This window comes from Pavona decussata, unplaced genomic scaffold, assembly GCF_977016875.1.
Source record: "Pavona decussata unplaced genomic scaffold, jaPavDecu1.1 SCAFFOLD_262, whole genome shotgun sequence".
In the NCBI taxonomy this organism is placed as follows: Eukaryota; Metazoa; Cnidaria; class Anthozoa; order Scleractinia; family Agariciidae; genus Pavona; species Pavona decussata.
This window is the reverse complement of record NW_028145665.1, coordinates 350,881-365,754: the sequence shown is the minus strand read 5'-3', so window position 1 is coordinate 365,754 and position 14,874 is coordinate 350,881. Positions and strand designations below refer to the sequence as shown.

Sequence of the window (14,874 nt, the reverse complement as noted above, 5' to 3'; positions counted from 1 at the left end):
TTGTCTACTGGGCAAGGAGACCGGGTACCTTGAACAGGTTTCATCACGTTTTACAACAGCAACCTAAAGTTTAATTTATATATCCATGAATGACCAGTGCTTCGAACAACCTCAGTATTTGTTATAACTGTTTTTGTTTGATTTTGTTGTTCATGCTCAACAGTACTATTTACTTTTGTTTGAAAAGCAGAAATACGTATTGAATTATTTTTTTCAGTGATCGAGTAGTGTATCAATAAAAGGGAAAAGGCAAATTGAGGTAATTTAGTGTCACTGCTGTTTTTGTTCACTGAGAACCATGTTATGAGGAATTGTAGCCCACCGATTAATTTTTGACCACGGGTTAATTTGATAACAGTCGGCCCCATTTTTTTTGGCGAGAAAAACAAATAAAGGGCGTGTCAGTTTTAGTTGTAATTCAGTCATAGTTGAATAAAATCTTGTAAGCTTGCATTTTTGGCAGCAATTAAGCCGTTGCCGTCACCAACTGTTTTCGCCTTTTCCACAGGAAAGCGCGTGCGTTTCAGAAATTAATCAGAGGGTTATAAAATAACAGAAAATAAATAAACCTCATTCCGGATTGCTGGTATATCGGATGATAATCCGCTCGCTCAAAATTTCACAGTTGTCTTGTGAGCTTCGCTTCTCGGCCAACTGTTTATTTTTCGGACAATAATCAATGAAGAAAGAACATTTAAAAAGAAAAAAAGATCATGTCGATAAAAAAATCAGTTGCGAGATGTTGTGTCCAAATTGCCGACAAAACAAAATGAAAGCGAGAATTAACTTGGAATGAATACTTTACAAGGAAGCGCTTCCTGCATGATGCCTTACGGGCAAAAGTGAGAGAAAATCACAATTAATCCTAACAGTTACCAGTAATATCCTAATATTAAATGCAAGAGTGGTGTTCACTGATAAGCAGTGCAGTTGCATGCTAAACCAACAGAATTGATAAAGTAATTTGGCTACCGTAAAGAGATATATTCGAACGCTGACTACTCAGAAGAAGGGTTAACACTCGAAACGTCAGCACTCGAATACGGTAACCAAATATTACCTTACCAACTCTGTTGATTTAGCAGTGATATAGTTGCCCAACCTGCATCTCCTGGTGGTGATACTGACTTTTTCCCATCCTTGCAGGCGTGTTTGGAGGACGACACACTGGCGCCATTCTTCTCCATGATCACCTTGGGCCATATGCATGCAATGAGAACTTATATTGAAGGTTATGAAGATATGGGTTTTACCCTGGTCTTGAATTTTAGATTCAAGATCTTTATCTACGAACATTATTAGGCAGTGCCATATTACTGTAAATGTGATCCGGGATGTGATCACGAAGTGTATACTTTTATTAAAGAGTTGCCGTAATAAGTATCAGAATCTTTGAGTGGTCGCCCACGAGAGCTTAAAAACAAAGGAAAAGACCGGTTGGTAATTCCCAAAAGTGGTCGCAGTCGCTTATGGGGACCTATGGGAGCGGTCGCTTGCGAGAGCTTTTGATTACAGCCTTTTAAGTGACAATTCAAACGGGGTTTTACAATGCTGGTTGTAACTAGAGCTGGTCGCTTACGAGAGTGGTCGCAAGGAGAGCTTCGACTGTATACATTAGGATTAATATTGGACACCCTTGACAAGGCACATATTTCTCGCAAGAGTTGAGACAGCCACAGGCCACAGGGGAAGTTGGGTAGCCTGTGTAGAGAGTATTGGGGTTTTGTACGTTTTTCTCTTATTGACCGCGCTGGATCGTTTTTTCGTTCTTGTCCGAATTTCCTCACGATCATACAGCGAAAACGCACAAAAACCCTACAACAACGCTTGTTACGCACAGACGCACATAAACACAATTTGCTGACTTCGAGGGGTTCGAACTAACCCAATATTAAAATCAGCCAGGGTGGACTATTCCGTGATAATATTTGGAATCTCGCATAACCCGCAAAACTCAAGTGCTCAGTAGACATTACACCTAAATTTGAATGAAATTTGAAGAGGTTTTAAGAATAGATAGAAGAAAAAAAAAAAGATTTTTGGACCACCAACAGACAGTTGATACCCACGCAAGAGCCGGCACCCCAGGTTGCTAGTGGACTAACTTGGTGTCCGTCTATTAATTATTAACTACAAATTCTAATAAATGTTCAATATTTCTAATTTCTCTTAATTTTACCAATCCTTCTAGAGAAACTACTCCTCCCAAATAAACCCAAAAATCACCCAAAAATTCACAAAATGCCCCACAATACAGATTCACGGGATGATGATAGATGATAGGGTTTTTGGATCGCTTGAAACGTGAGCGAGATATTTCCATTAAAGCCATGTCAAGTGGCGGAAAAATGGCGTTTAGGTGTAATCCCCCCTTAAATTGATGAGTAGCTCAGGTTTGGAGAGAATTATTTTTCCATTCCGTCTGATACATCTGAATCAGTTTTCATTTTACTTGGCTTTCCTTGAAAGAGAATGCTAGTCTATCAGAGAAGGTTACTAGACCCAGGGTAGAGACAGACAATGTCGAGTAAAGTTACTTGTGTTAAAAGGGAAGTGTCTTGTCTCTTTTGCGAAAAAACGGTGAGATAAGACGTTCGCTTAGCTACAAAGTAATTCTTGAACAACGAGAGGAAAGAAATCAACTCAATTCTTGGTCTGTTCTAACGCATTTTGGAACAAAAATGCGAGAACTTGAAAAACGTTAGCCTAACATTTTTCAAGCTTCAATCCATTTCAACCTACTCTGTCCCAGGCCAGAGGCACTAATCGATAGTGTTATTACACTGGGGTGATAATTTATAACAACTGACTAGATAATTACTTTTTGTTTCTGTTAAAGCAGACAAACATTTTTGGGTTTGAAATGACATCAAATTCGCGCATTACTTCCACTTAACCACACTGCAGAGTCCATGCTAACCTGAAAACACCGAACTTCTTCTGGCCAAACGTTGAATGGACTAACTGCTACACCACTGCAATACACTAGTTTGAAGTCATGCGAATAGCATTAAACTGACACACAATGTATAAGGGGTATAATGTTCCGTTCTACGCATCTTGAGATTGTCCAAACACTGTCTGGAACAAGCTTTGGAAACTTTTTTCTTCCAAACGTCATCTTAGATCAAGATTAATCAAGGACTTCTTAACAGCGATTTATTTTATCTCATTATCCTTGAAATTCATGTATTTTATTTATTTTTAAATTATAATTTTATAAACTGTAATAATATTAAGGTAACCATATTGTCACTGAAAAGCCGACAAGGAGAGGGTCAATTAAGCTTTTTTTTTTAAATTATTGTTTCATAATTATCTCTGAAAAAGTGCTTGGTCCCCCAAGGTTTTTTTTTTTTTGATTGCAATAGAGCTTGATCTGCTTCTTCCATAGTCATAAACCGTGCCAAAAAAAAAAAACTTTATTAGGAGACACCATCCTTAAATTAACAGATACGTGGGCAGTAAATCCCTCCCCACCCCAACGGACATTTTACTGACCTTTAGAAAGGTGTTAAGGTGGTGCATCAACCTCTTTCCCAGGGCCCTCTCTCGTTCTTCCTTCAAGAGAGAGGGCCCTGGGAAAGAGGTTGGTGGTGCTTATTCTAGGAAATATAATACGTTGCACACATTAAAATTTCATGTGGACTTTAATAAATTACAAATTTTCTGTACAGGAAAAATAAAATATTTTACAATCAAGGTTTGTGTAGTGCTGTAAATATGTATGTTCACAAACAGAGTCTACAGAGAAAGAGTAAGGGATAAAATGGGAAGTGTGGCAAAGGTTCAGTTATGATGAAGGGCATGATATGCAAATGAATCTGTGCTGTTTTAAACATGTCATGTGACCATTGTCTATTTGTGGCTGTGATCCAGTTGATTGGAAATTCCAAATTTTCTTGAAACATGAATCAAACCATCCATCACATTATCAACCAATCTGAAAAGTAAATGTACTGGTTAAACAGGACTGGCAAAGACAAGCAATATATTTTTTTTTTGCAATAATTAACAATTATTGGATGAGGTTGAGCAAAATATCGTGATTTGTCAGTGGCGAGCAAATCACAATATTTTGCAATAACCGAGTTCAATAATAAAAATTGCTTTATCATTTTATCACTGAGTTTGTAAGTTCTAAGCTCAGGGAAGTGATCTGCCATTTCCACACAAGAGCCTGGTTTCAATGACGCATGAGCAAAATATTATTTACAGCAAAACACAGTTGGACAGCATTGCGCATGACCAGACCATTATCCATAGGCAGTTATTGGCAGGTCATGTGGTTTTCTCTTGGCCAATGAAAAGGAAGAAAAATGCATCAAATAATAATAATTATTATTGGTTGATGCATAAAGAATAACCTCTATATTCGGCATATTTGTCCATAGACATAATTAATTTTTGTTGCAAGCAGTAAACACTGTCTGATCTAAGTGAAGTTTGAGGAACATTGTGAGATTAAGAGAGTAAATAATCCCATTTACCTGTCAATAGGTTTGATAATAACAGGAATTGCGCTCAGTCCAACCAACGTAGTGACCCACATCTGTGCACCAGGAGGCATGGTCCTAGCAAATCTCTTCAGTGTGAACCTAGACACAGCACAAATCCTGTTGATTGTAAAGCCTGGGATTATCACCGATGCTAGGCCCTGCCAAATGGCTGCCTCTACTGCAGTTTCAACAGCTTTTCTTTTCTGAAGATAACTGTTCAAGTGGTTGCTTTGTTGGTAACAATGTCTGCCCTTATCAATGGAATCTGCTAAACAGTATGTTGATGCAACTGCATAACTCCCAAGGTACAGTACCCGAGGGATATGTGTGCGGAATGCCTCACCAAATTCATTGGCATAACCTAGTAGAAATACAAAACACATGAATTGTTAGTTGTTGGAAAAAAGATGGGAATTCTGAAATATTGCAGGTACAGTCCAGTGTAAACCTTGTGCTTGTACTTAAATATTATTAATTACGTGCAAGTGGCACAAGCCCATAGGGCACAAATGGCACATAGCCCTTGGGAAAGATAAATAAAGTATTGTGTTGTACATAGCTAGTGATTTAAGTCAAGAAGGGAATGCAATAAATGGCTTACTGATTACAAATTATATAAATTGACAATTCTGCAGAGGTTCAATAGAGACATCAATAAAAGACAAATTTAATTTGATAGGGGAAGACCCACACATGACAAATTGCCCCTAAAAAGTCTTTTTTCAAAAATAAATTTAATATGTAATTTTTTAGAATACCAGACTGGTCATTTTTTATGGTGTATTTTCATATTTCCTTTTTACAGAGTGACCATGGATTTAAACCAAGTCAATGCAATCAAAATACACTCATTGGGACTAAGCAAACAGTGACCACGGTTATATAAGATGACTGCTTATTTACAGCAAATAGTGCCTTTTACTTACTGTTTCTCTCATAATATAATAATCTTCAAAACATACTGATTTTTCCTCTAAAATAATTTGTTTTAAACACACTTTCTAACACTTATTATTTCTTCGATCATTAAAATAAATCTCTGACATGTTTTCAATAAAATCAAGACCATTTTGAATTCTTCCCTCCATTTTGTGGTCGAGGATATTAAATTTCTTTACACCACCTGTGAACAACTTTTCACTAATCTCTTTTGGCGAAAAAAAAAAACAAACCCAAAAACAATAAAACAAAAAACGTTCCTCTTCCTAAAACAGTTACCACTTGAAGCCATGTTGCAAACTAACCACATTTAATTAAGTGCTTTTTGAACTATGCCATGCCAACAAACTGTAAGAATGGAAGGTGAGAATCAGCCTCTTGTTTGAATTGACTGAACATACAACACAGAAAGGTTGTGTCATTTCACGCCTCTGTAAGTTTGCCACCCAAAAAGGGCAACAGTTCTTTGGTTCACTGGTTTAACAGGTAGAGCACTAAACACACAAACAAAACAACAAAGGGCTAATAAAAGACCATAACACAAATGATTTAAAGATGCATGATGAACAACAAGCCTGCAAGCACCTTAATAACAAAAAATGCTACCATTACTTTTAATTACAGAAGCCATTGAAAAGGAAAAAACTAGCTAAGACTCTCCTAACAAATTATGTACAGATGTATTTTTAATGTGTAAAAACTATTAAATATTCATATACAACTGACCCCATTAACCCCCTTTCTTAGAAACATGATCCAACACTTGAAACCTATTACCTCAATGAGTTGAAATAGAATAGCAGTGCAAACTGACTAAACACCTGTTACATGGGTGAAGAATAAAATTTACACACTGTTCTTGTGTTTCAGGTGCCTCCCCCTTTCCAGGGATGAGTAAACTGTTTTGAAAAAAAAATCCTGTTTTTGCTGTGATCAGTGGTTGCAGACACAGAAAACCAGCGAACAGCAATGTAAACCATTCTTACTTGGTAACACAGGAATGACAACAAACTTCTCACCAAGGGGAGCTGCCAAAGTTCTGTTAACCTCACACGAACAATTTCAGTTGAAATTGGGTGAATTTGAAAGCTGATACCAAAATGGCTTGAAACTGTTAATATGAAGGTAAGTAAATTTATTGTTTATGCTGTTGAAGAGAAAATACACACCTAGTTTGAGCAGTTGGTTAGCTTGCGTGCATTTTTATTTACATCGAAGCTCACATCCTTCACTGCTCCTATGTACATTGAGATGTCACCCATGACTGCTTGATAACTAACACAGTTGACGCACAAACTACACAGTGCAATGCTCTACTGCAGCTAAACACTGAAAATGCAGCTCTGTGGAGTAGGGGAACAAACAAAAAATTGTCACTGCTGCCACTTGACAAGCTCTTCAAAAGGGTAAATAAAACTGTGTTTGATTCCACTAGAAGAGGTGAAAATAATCCATGGGTTTTAACAGAACTACTGGTCAAATGATGACTGAGCCTTCAAACACACTGACTATACATTTCTTCAAAGGAAAACATCAAGATAAGGCAAAAATGTGTTCTTTTAGCAGATGCAGATCTCACTCATGACAAGTAAAGACAACTCAGAAAGGTCACAGTTATCTTATTCAAAATCTCCAGCAGCAGGTGCCATTCTTAAAAAATGTTAAGAGTTTGTTTCTCTATCAAGTTCAATGGCTCTTTCAAGTCTTCTTACTCTATACACATTTCCCAAGATACCTTTTAAAACTATTTTTGCCAGTACAATGTTTAAAAAGTAGGGGAAACAATATTATTTCACAAGAATAATTTAAATTTCAATAGGAGACCTAGAATGGCCTTTTAAAGTACTGTCAAATGTCACCCAGAAATGAGTTTTCACAAATCATTTCATATTTTTAACAAGAGATGCAATGTTATTGACATGAAATAGAAGCACATCAAAGATAAAGAAACAAGGAAATTATTCTTATCCTTACAAGCATAATTTCTCACATCGTTCTTAAGCTTCTTTGTCACAAATCCTAGGTACGCTTTTTTTAGGAGAATATTTATCCAAAAATAGGATTTGTGACCTGAGATCATATGGATTCTTCATCACCAAAGAGAAAAAAAAAAGATGACATTTGCTACAACAAAACAGGAAAGAGTTGTGCAAGATTAGTTTTGGGAGTATACAAAATGAGTATCCGTGCCAGTATTACCCTACATGTATATAGATTGCAAATCATTTATCAACAAGCAGAGCTGCTGGTTTAAAACTTAATGAAATCACCATTCGTCTTCAAAATTAGTCTCAATCACAGAATTCGAAAAAGAAAAAAACAAAAACAAAAAAAAAAAAAAAAGAAAAAAGAAAAGAAAAAAGAGATTGAAGTTATCCTAACTGACACCATTATTTTCTGTGCTTCTGCAGCCAATTGAAAGGCTTAGTGCATGTGAGGCATGGGCATTCAGTTTGCCTAATACAAAAGAGGAGTTAATGATGCTTGATTGACCACAGAGGGGGTGGGGGGGTGGGGAGGATGTAGCTATAGCTATAGCATTAAAGAAAGGATGAAAACACAAAGAGCAATGAAAAGAAACACAATAACGCTTTGCAACAGCAACAAATCACCAGATAATTTAGCAATACGAAAACTGAAAGATAAAGTTCTTGGCACGGTCCAAACAACGATTCAGATCCTATCCTTACAAAGATCTCAACAATAGAGACTGTATTATCACCGGATGCACTGAAACAAGAAAAAACAAACCTAACTAACATAGCTCAGACCATAAGAACCACAGCCATTGCTAAACAGAAACAACAAGAGGTCAAAATTAATATTCAGACGAAACCACAGAATTCATGATGCTGAAATTCTCTTTGTGATCATAATAGGAAACATGACTCTATTCAATCACTGTATTAATGCAAATAGGCAAAACACCTCTCCGATGTAAGTGTTTCATGCGATTTATTATTAAGCGTAATATTAATTTTTATTAAAAAATACATTTCCCTGTAAAATTCGCGTAAGTACATAGATTTCCAGACTTTTTTCAGTGAAAATGTTAAATTAAATAACTGACTCTAAAATGGGCGAAGAAAGCAAAAATTGGCTATTTTCACTTTTTGATCGTCCGTCGTGGTTTTAGTTAATTACTTATATATCAGCAGTTATCACTGACGGACTTGATATGATCGATAAAATACTATGTGATCCTCTGCTCAGAAAAGTCTACCAGTTGAATGTATCAAACCACTACAGTGCCGTTGAAATGAAAGCACTCCTCACCTAGATACCTCAGCGGCGTATCTCTGTAAATATCGACATCTACTGATGCCTTGATCTCGGTAATCCCTTTTTGCTCTACCATTGTTCATCCGCCATCTTGATTTCTAGCCATTGTTCACTTCCCTGATTAGAAGCCTCGACCTCATGTTGTCAACCAGCCCGTGGATACTGGGAACGAGGTTACCATTCGCGTTCCAACCAGCCAATCAGAGAGCGATATATTTTTAGCCACAGATCTCCAAAACAACTTCTGTGCAAAAACTTTTGTTTTGACAGCATCGCGGCAGCATTTTTCAGAATTCAGCACATTTTTTTAAGAGTTTAGAGCGAAATTTTTAGCCAAAGGAAAGTCTTGCACTTTACACAGTGCCTACAACTATTCGTTTAAGTGCCTTTTGCTTTGTAAGCCTTTCAACCGGCGGAGATGGAATCTTCAAACGTTCGTTCCGATCCGGTCCCATCCTCTTGCATAAGCGTAACGGGAAATGAAACTTTGCCAGAACGATCCGAAAGTGAATTGGAAGGAAAGGTAGGTAGAAACTGGGTTCGCTTTTGCAATGGTTTTTCATCGAACGTAGTTTTTCTCGATCCGGTACGAACAAAATATTGTGGGCATTAATATTGGAGGGAAACCGGAAAACCGGCCAAAAAATTATGTCCATCAAAACCAACCCTTGATACAACAGCGAAATACTGTAATTGAGACTTGTAGTGTTCCATTTTCCAAGGTTTTGAGGGATGAGCAGTATACTTCACAAAAGCGAAACAACGCTTTGTTTATTCATAAAAAAATGAAAACAGAATGTCAAGAAAGGAAAAGAGAGAGTATAATTCGAGCGCAAAACCTTGAAAGTGACCAAACCCGAAAAACCCAGTGTCCCCGGCTGACCGGTGATAGAAAGTCGTACATGTGAGCTTATGGAACTGGAGAATTTAGGTCATGTAGTGATGTCATTGAGATCCAAAACGTATTTTTTTTCAATCCTCCTGATTGAATTTTGATGTAATGTTTAAAAAACGAGCAGGATTGTCTAGTATGGAAAACTGTACTGCAACCAACACAAATTGAATCTATTTTTAGAAAATGAAAGGTTGTCACAACATTGTTGGGCAACATTCCTATCATTTATTGGTACATGGTTGCTATAAAACAATTGTTGCACCAGTTGACTGTGTTACAACATTGTTGCATCCAGAACATTTTTTTGGCAAGATTTCTGCACAGACCCAGACATTAATTATACATGTATTTTCCGACTCAAACTTTATTCATGGTACAAGAGTAAGTATGACAGGGGTACATCCATAATTAATTAACTGTGCAGAAATCTTTCCTTTTTTTTTTTTTTTTTGCTCCAAATGCTTGATTAAAAACAAAGGTTTCACCCACCCACCCCCTCCCCCCAAAAATGTTGGTCCCAACATACCATGTCCTAGTTTCCAACCTCTACCGCTTTAGTGCTTTTGAAAGCAGAAACACCAAGATTTTATCTTCCTAATGTTACCAGTTGTTATTTTTTAACAAGTCAGTCTGTTACTTTAAACAGGTGCTCAAAGACTTCATTATAAGTGGCTGCTTTGATGTTATGTACCTATGAAGGGGAAAATCGGCAATTAAGACTGCAAATTAAATAACTTTTTGAAAGTAGCTGAGATTTTTTGTTCAAGTGCCCCTATTGCAGGGCATTTGTGAATGGTCAAATGCGCATGATCACAAAACATCTTTAAAAATTTGTTACAGTGTAGACAGTCCACTAAAATGATCAAAAGTGCCCACTATGGGCGGACAAGAAAATATTGCTGTCCAATTTCCCGCTAAGATACCGGTGTCCTCTATCCTTCCTCCCAACAGTAGCTCAACATTGATACATGTACATGTAGGTGCATCAGCATCAGCCTGAAAGCCATTTTAAATTTAGGAAAGGAAGCAAGCAATGAATCAGAGATCTTACTTTTTATTATAATTTTGAAAAAGAGAATGGTGCTGTCTGACAATGGGAAATGAAACATTTTATGGGGATGGACACACTTCAAGTTCGAGTGGAGTAAATGCAGCAATAAATTATTAACATGTTGATTCATACTTTATGGTGGCAGTCGCAAGCCTAAACTCACTTTTGAAGGCCTGGTTGTTGAGCAGTTTAAATTTAGCACAGCTGACTTTTAGTCTGAAGCTTGGCAGTTCAAACTTTTTTTTTTTGAGGGGGAAGGGGGTGGGGGGTGAAGAGGGGGCAGACTGTAAAATAAACTCAGCAATTGAAATTTTTAACTTTACTACTATTAATACCTTCCTAATAGCTGCAAGTACAGGAATGGGGGTGTGGAGAAGGCTATAAATAGATCAAAGTCCTTCTTCAAACTGAGGGTCAGATAAATCTGATTTTTCAAGACAATGTATTGTATAATTTCTTTTTAGAATGGAATTGAAAGAGGAAAAGACAAACCTCTTCAAGCAAATGAGAAAATCAAATTCAAGCTGGATAAAGCAAAACGGAAAGGTTCAGACACCAATGAGATTAGTACACCAGCAAATGATTCAACCAGGAATGATTGTCATGGGTACAAACAAGCAATGACAGCAAGGAAGGCCAATGCTGTGGCCTTTCACATCCCCGCGGGAAAAGTAGCTTGCAGACCACCTCCAAAACGGTTCTGTAACCAGACAAAGCCTGGAAGAGAAAACATCAGCATGGAGAGGCTCACAGAGAAACAAAATATGGCTGAAAGACGAAAGAACGTGAGATTAAACTTACTTCTGTTAATTACCTTAATTAACTTTTTTTTGCAGAGGGGTCATATTTGGCCATAATTTTGGCTTAATTCAATGTACAATAGGTGGCGTGAATTGATCGTCTTCATTCAAAAAATATAAACATGATTTAATTAACAAAGCACCATATGCATGTCCTCTTGTTACACATCTCAAGAAATTATATTCGCAAGACAAAAGCAAAAGCTTTCCTTACAAGGCATTAACTATTTACTGGTGACAGCCATTACTGTCTGAAGTGTTCATCTTTTGGATAGAATTTCACCAAATGCTTACAGTAACAAAGTCACATGACTTTTTGTTTGGTTACATTTCACAGACAGTTGACACCATTGCCTAGTGAAGACCAGGCCCTGGTTGTTCAAAGAGTGGATAACTCTATCCAGTAGCTAAATTGCTGTCCAGCGGATGAAATGTACTCCAACCAATACATTTTATCCGCTGGAAAAAGTTATCTGCTCTTTGAACAACTGGGGCCAGTAGTATAGCAGTCAAAACATTGCGATCCAGACCTATGTGACACAATCATCAGACAATTAATTTTGAGCTAACAGAATTTCTTGTCCACACAGCAACAAGTGGAGCAGAGACTGAAAAGAATCCATGAACGACAAGAAGCTGCAAGAAAGCTTGCACACAATGTGGAAATCCTACTCCAGCAGAGATCTATTGCAGGAGCTGGGAGAGACACCCGTCACAACACACCACAAATGACATCTTCAGAACTACTAGCTACAGCTAGGCATGTTGCTAAGGATTTTAAAACACTGACATCCCAGATGACAAAAGATTTTACGTTGGATGCCAAAAACAACAACTTGCCACAGAAAACCCCAAGTTGCTTCAAAAATCAGGAGGAAAAATCCAGCCCAGTAGAATCTTCCATTAACGACAACAACAGGAGTGTTGCATTCACTGTTGGCTTTGATGATGACAAACAACTGCTATCTCCAGTTCCCAAAGCATTGCAAGTGCTAAATAAGACACAGAAAAGCAGGTTGACAGCTCAAGAACTAGAAGAGAAACAACGAAAGGCTGAAGAAAGACGAAATGTAAGTTACAATATTATTGAAAGGATTTCATATAGCTACAAGCCAATAAATTTCACCATCATATTTGATTGGCTGAGAAGCAATGGAATTTAGCCAAGTGAAATGTTCACTGCTGTGAAAATTATTCAGTTAAAGCCATTCCCTATTGTGCCATGTGTTCATCATTGAAACAGAGCAACCTGTAAAGTTTGTGAAAGAAAGCCTTCGGTGATTGATACAGATAATAACAAAACCCACCTACCAGTAATTTTCACATTCAGATCCCCTCCTGCCCTGGGTCTACTACAGATCTGAAATTAAAAATACTTTATGAATTGAGCAATACATACACTATCTGTAGCACTTATTCCATAAAATGATGTTGTTAGAAACTCATACATGTGCAGTTACTATAAAGAAAACAAAATCACTCAATAGATCAAAGTATTGCTTTTCTATGTATTGAGATGATGATTACTTTAAAAAGTTACAACCCAGTATGGGTACAGAATTAATTTCTCTTGGGCCAAGACATACATGTATGATGATACAGTGTTGCCTCCTCAAACAATCCATTCGTTCATTTTGTTTTCCATTAACCAAAGTCTACTTTACCTAACAGCAAAGACAACAGGACAAAGTAAAGAGAGTTATAGCGAACCGTGAAGCACTGCTCAAACTGGCTTCGGACCTGGAGACATTCATGATATGGAATGGCACAGAAAGAAACAGTCCTGCAACTTGTGAAGATGATAAACAAATTAGACATCAACAGCAGGTAGCACAGCTAGCAAATGAAATTGCAGACAGCTTTGATCGATTAAGTCAGAGGTACACCAGAGATTTAAAGCAAGCTGAAGGTTTTTCCTGCACTGTGTGGAGTCCCAAACAATAAATAAACAAAGTAACATTTAACAATACATGTAGTTTCCAGTAATGTTGAACTGTTTTCAATTAAATCTGATTTCCGTTGTTCAACATTTCTATTGTCCTTGGTGGTATTGACAGTGTTGCAGGCCTGTCTTTGGTTGGCTCATTCAACATTGTTGAACTTACGCATGACCAGAAAACACCATCTAGCATTTTTCATTATTGAACAAGGGGAACAAACAAATTTACAGTGTAATAGCCTGCAAATGCAGTCATATTTCCAGCTGTTGCATGCTTATCTTGGCAAAGAGAAACCCAAGCCAGAAATACATCTGCATTCGCTGGCTAACAGTGTAAGGAAGTTGTTGAAGCAAAAAGTTCAAATATTCATTTGGCCTCCAGAACTTGAATTTTCTTAAGGAGGGGCAGGGTTGTAGGGAGTTAAGTCTAAGCTCCAAACTGCTTGTGTACAAACTGCATCCTCACTAATTTACAACAATTACACATTTTATTGTTAAGTAATGTAAATGCTTAAAATAATTATTCTGAATAACAACTGAAATCAAAATGATTTTAGGATTAAGTGTTTGACATGGGTCAATTAACTGACCCAGTTCTACCTAGAAAATAATAATGTACAGGCAAAAGTCAGAAAAAGATTGTAAAATTGTATATTAAATAAATAAATACAATTATCATTGATTTTTCCCTTATCTTTGAAACATATTCCCTTAACACTATTGTTATTTTTTATTTGTAAACATTTTTGTTTTTGTCATTTTATTTGATAGACTATCACTCATCGTATAAATTTCACATAAATGATAGGAATAATTTTCCACAACAGCTGAGTGATGTATTTCTGTTATATTAAAGGACCCTAGTCAGCCTCCGCCATTTTCGATGCCATTGAAATTATTGATATTGCATGGTGAAGCGAATTCTTATTGCTTTACTGTAAGTTGTGTTCCTGAAAGTATGTTTCATTATCTTTACTAGTTTCACAGTGATTTCGTTCATTTCGACATGCTCCGAATAAAATATAATCGCCAAACTCTTGCATATAAACAAATTAAAACAAAGGTGTGGCTGACTAGGGCCCTTTAAAGCTCACAATGTGCATGTACATGGATGGGAACAATATTTAGACAAGTTACGTGTAAAAATGTGAATAAGGTTTCAACAAACAAAGTGTATAGTTTTACAGAGACAGGGGGGATATTACATGATGATTGTCCATGATGGTCGACAGAACAAGGAAGGTTTCTGTACTTTGTTACTGTGTGTACATGCATAATGTAAATAATATTTTAAACTTGTGTATAAATGTAGTCAATACCAAGCAGTACTGCAGAAGATTTGGATGTTTGATTAGCTCTAAATAACTTGTTTGATTTAAAGAGTGGTCCTACCACTATGACAGCCAGAGTGTGGAATGTTCAATAAAATATGTGTGCCCAGTGACATGGGGTGAAGACTGAAACTGTGG

The 14,874-nt window shown here is 36.9% G+C and overlaps 2 protein-coding genes across 3 annotated transcripts; one reads left to right on the top strand and one right to left on the bottom strand.

Moving 5' to 3' along the window:
* Positions 1 to 3,631: 3,631 nt before the first annotated feature.
* LOC146455981 (mitochondrial fission process protein 1-like) lies at positions 3,632 to 8,869 on the bottom strand. Its single transcript, XM_085093551.1, has 3 exons — positions 8,715 to 8,869; positions 4,491 to 4,860; positions 3,632 to 3,943 (listed from the first exon to the last, which is right to left on the bottom strand). The coding sequence occupies exons 1-3, from the start codon at positions 8,794 to 8,796 to the stop codon at positions 3,859 to 3,861; spliced, it is 537 nt and encodes a 178-aa protein (XP_084949677.1). The 5' UTR covers positions 8,797 to 8,869; the 3' UTR covers positions 3,632 to 3,858.
* On the top strand, positions 5,327 to 14,868 carry LOC146455980 (uncharacterized). 2 transcript variants are annotated; one of them, XM_085093548.1, is made up of 5 exons: positions 5,327 to 6,563; positions 11,131 to 11,451; positions 12,057 to 12,536; positions 13,138 to 14,249; positions 14,483 to 14,868. In XM_085093548.1, exons 1-4 carry the CDS (start codon positions 6,558 to 6,560, stop codon positions 13,408 to 13,410), a joined length of 1,080 nt encoding a protein of 359 aa, XP_084949674.1. In that variant the 5' UTR covers positions 5,327 to 6,557; the 3' UTR covers positions 13,411 to 14,249; positions 14,483 to 14,868. The 2 variants fall into 2 exon arrangements, with proteins under 2 accessions (XP_084949674.1, XP_084949673.1); XM_085093547.1 differs by lacking the exon at positions 5,327 to 6,563 and adding an exon at positions 8,947 to 9,243.
* The last annotated feature ends 6 nt before the right edge of the window (positions 14,869 to 14,874 follow it).